General features: G+C 44.6%; 1 protein-coding gene across 1 annotated transcript in view; it reads right to left on the bottom strand.

Moving 5' to 3' along the window:
* Window positions 1-2,708, bottom strand: part of LOC108804115 (cell surface glycoprotein gp42-like) — a 5,587-nt gene that overhangs the window by 1,578 nt on the left and 1,301 nt on the right. Inside the window, 4 exon segments of the mRNA XM_018575878.1 lie at window positions 432-705; window positions 708-995; window positions 1,417-1,433; window positions 2,308-2,583. Coding sequence (XP_018431380.1) covers window positions 432-705; window positions 708-995; window positions 1,417-1,433; window positions 2,308-2,583 — 855 coding nt within the window.

Here is a 2,708-nt window from a genome sequence, read left to right as displayed (position 1 = left end):
GCAAATTGGAGTTGTGTCCCCGGTCTGAGCGGACTGAGACTGGTGTCACATGTCAGGGTCATGATGTCTCCTTTCAAGACCTCAGTAGTCCTTATATTCAGCACCGGGGTGGGAAACAGCTCTAAGGAAAATATTAAAAAAATAACTTTTTGAATGAGTATTTATATTCTGTATACATTTTGGAACAATTTTTCTCTAATTATTATCAATTGGTTTTGCCCAAAATATTTAAAAACTTTGGAAAAGGCAATATCAGGTATAGAAATTCCATAAAATTCTGCTGCCCCTCCCTATAAATCTCTAGAAGCTTCCCCAGCATCTGCAGGACAGAATTGTACGGGTTGGGTGACATCTATAACTCTGCACAGGACGCCTTGTATCCTGAGGCTGGCGGTATCATTGTGATCTGTTCAGGAATAAATCATATTCACCTTTTATCACAATCGGGAGGAAGTGACTACTTTTCCTCGCTTTGCCATCCGATGTTCTCACGTCACAGGAATAATTCCCAGAATCCTCCAGCTGAGCGGACTGGACTCCATATTGATTGGAGGAACCGAATTCCTGAACATTCCGTCCATCTCTGTAGAAAGCAAATTGGAGTTGTGTCCCCGGTCTGAGCGGACTGAGACTCGTGTCACATGTCAGGGTCATGTGATCCCCTTCTACCTCCGGATATTGGTTTCTGATGATTTTTGGTCTTTCAGGAATAAATCATATTCACCTTTTATCACAATCGGGAGGAAGTGACTACTTTTCCTCGCTTTGCCATCCGATGTTCTCACGTCACAGGAATAATTCCCAGAATCCTCCAGCTGAGCGGACTGGACTCCATATTGATTGGAGGAACCGAATTCCTGAACATTCCGTCCATCTCTGTAGAAAGCAAATTGGAGTTGTGTCCCCGGTCTGAGCGGACTGAGACTCGTGTCACATGTCAGGGTCATGTGATCCCCTTCTACCTCCGGATATTGGTTTCTGATGATTTTTGGTCTCTCTGCAGAGAAGGAGATTCAGGGAGGAACATATATGATATTCTTTTCCAGATAAATCAGTGCAACAAATACAAATACATTCTTCTGTGAGGCTGGAAAACCTATTGGAAAGCTTTGTTGGAGCCGATGCTGAAGCATAACTTTAAGGAAAAGCAAAGAAACATGGGCGACATTGTTACATAGTTAGTCAGGTTGAAAGAAGACACAAAGCCACCGAGTTCATTGACATAAAATAATAAAATATGAACATTATCCGGCGTCATCCATAAGATTTAGTAGAATCCCATCACTTCAAGGACAGCCACATGTGTCACCATCTGTCATTCTGTATGAGACTAACTCCTTCTGCTGCCATCCAATTGGAGTTCCCCGCCTGCAGCTGCACATAAGCAAAGGGACGGGATGCAGTGATGTCATTGACCTTATATGGCCACATGGCTACATTTGGCTAATTACATTGACCAATTATGCCCATGTGCCCAATCCCTGCACTGGCTTCCACTCGCCCAGAGGATAAAATAAAAAATATTAACAGTCACTTATAAAGCCATCCACAACTCCGCCCCCGGCTATATCTCAGACCTCGTCTCAAAGTATCACCCTAACCGTCCCCTCCGCTCCTCCCAAGACCTCCTGCTTTCCAGCTCCCTCGTCCACTCCTCCCATACTCGCCTCCAGGACTTCTCTAGAGTCTCTCCCATCCTCTGGAACTCTTTACCCCAACCTGTCCGTCTATCTCCCACCTTGACTGCCTTTAGGCGATCCCTTAAGACTCATCTCTTCAGGGAAGCCGATCCCAACATTCTCAAACAATTCATCCCCCACACAGCTACCTCCTCATGTATCATTTCCCCCTCCTCTTTCAGATTGTAAGACCTCACGGGCAGGGCCCTCCTTACCATCCTGTCTTGAATTGTATTGTGATTGTAATGTCTTCCTTACATTGTAAAGCGCTGCGCACACTGTTGGCGTTATAAAAAACCTATGTAATAATAATAATATAAGGTCAATGACAAGCACAAGCATCCCACAGGTGACTGGGTGGGTGAGCATCCCTTAGGGTTAGGGTTTGGGTTATGCTAAGATGCTATGGAGTTCATCCCTAGTCTATACTTGAAGAGTACAGTAATAGCTAAACATCACTGTATTCTTCTCCTTCTGTTGGGTCCATGTAAGACTTGTCACCACAGGAGGGAATAGTCTCTCACAGAATGTCCGCCTACACCACATAACCCACTAAGGTACCCGAGTCTTGTGATTTGGGTTTATATAACTTTCCTCCATCCCCCGGCCGGTCCCGTGACTGACTCACCATTTATCTGGATCTTTATCTCCTGACTCCTCTTCTGTACACTGTTGGTTGTCACTTCACATGAATATTTCCCAGAGTCCTTCACCTGAGCGGACTGAACTCCATATCGGTTCGATGAAGAGAATTCTCCGACATTCCGTCCATCTCTGTAGAAAGCAAATTTCAGTTCTGTCCTCGGTCTGAGAGGACTGAGCCTCGTGTCACATGTCAGGGTCATGTGATCTCCTTCTACCACTGACTTTGGGGTCACTGTTATCTCTGGAACTGCAAATAGCTCTAAAAAAATGATCACAAACACAAACTGTATCAGTCATTTTATCTTCTGTATTGTTGGACATTATGGAGTAAGTCACATGATCGTCTCCGCCTTTTGGCTAAGATCAAGTGTAGTATCTGTTCTT

The sequence above is a fragment of the Nanorana parkeri genome, unplaced genomic scaffold (genome assembly GCF_000935625.1).
Source record: "Nanorana parkeri isolate BGI_ZX_2015 unplaced genomic scaffold, ASM93562v1 scaffold5221, whole genome shotgun sequence".
Lineage (NCBI taxonomy): Eukaryota > Metazoa > Chordata > Amphibia > Anura > Dicroglossidae > Nanorana > Nanorana parkeri.
Note: the sequence above shows the minus strand (reverse complement) of the source record. Positions and strands in the feature narration are given on the sequence as shown.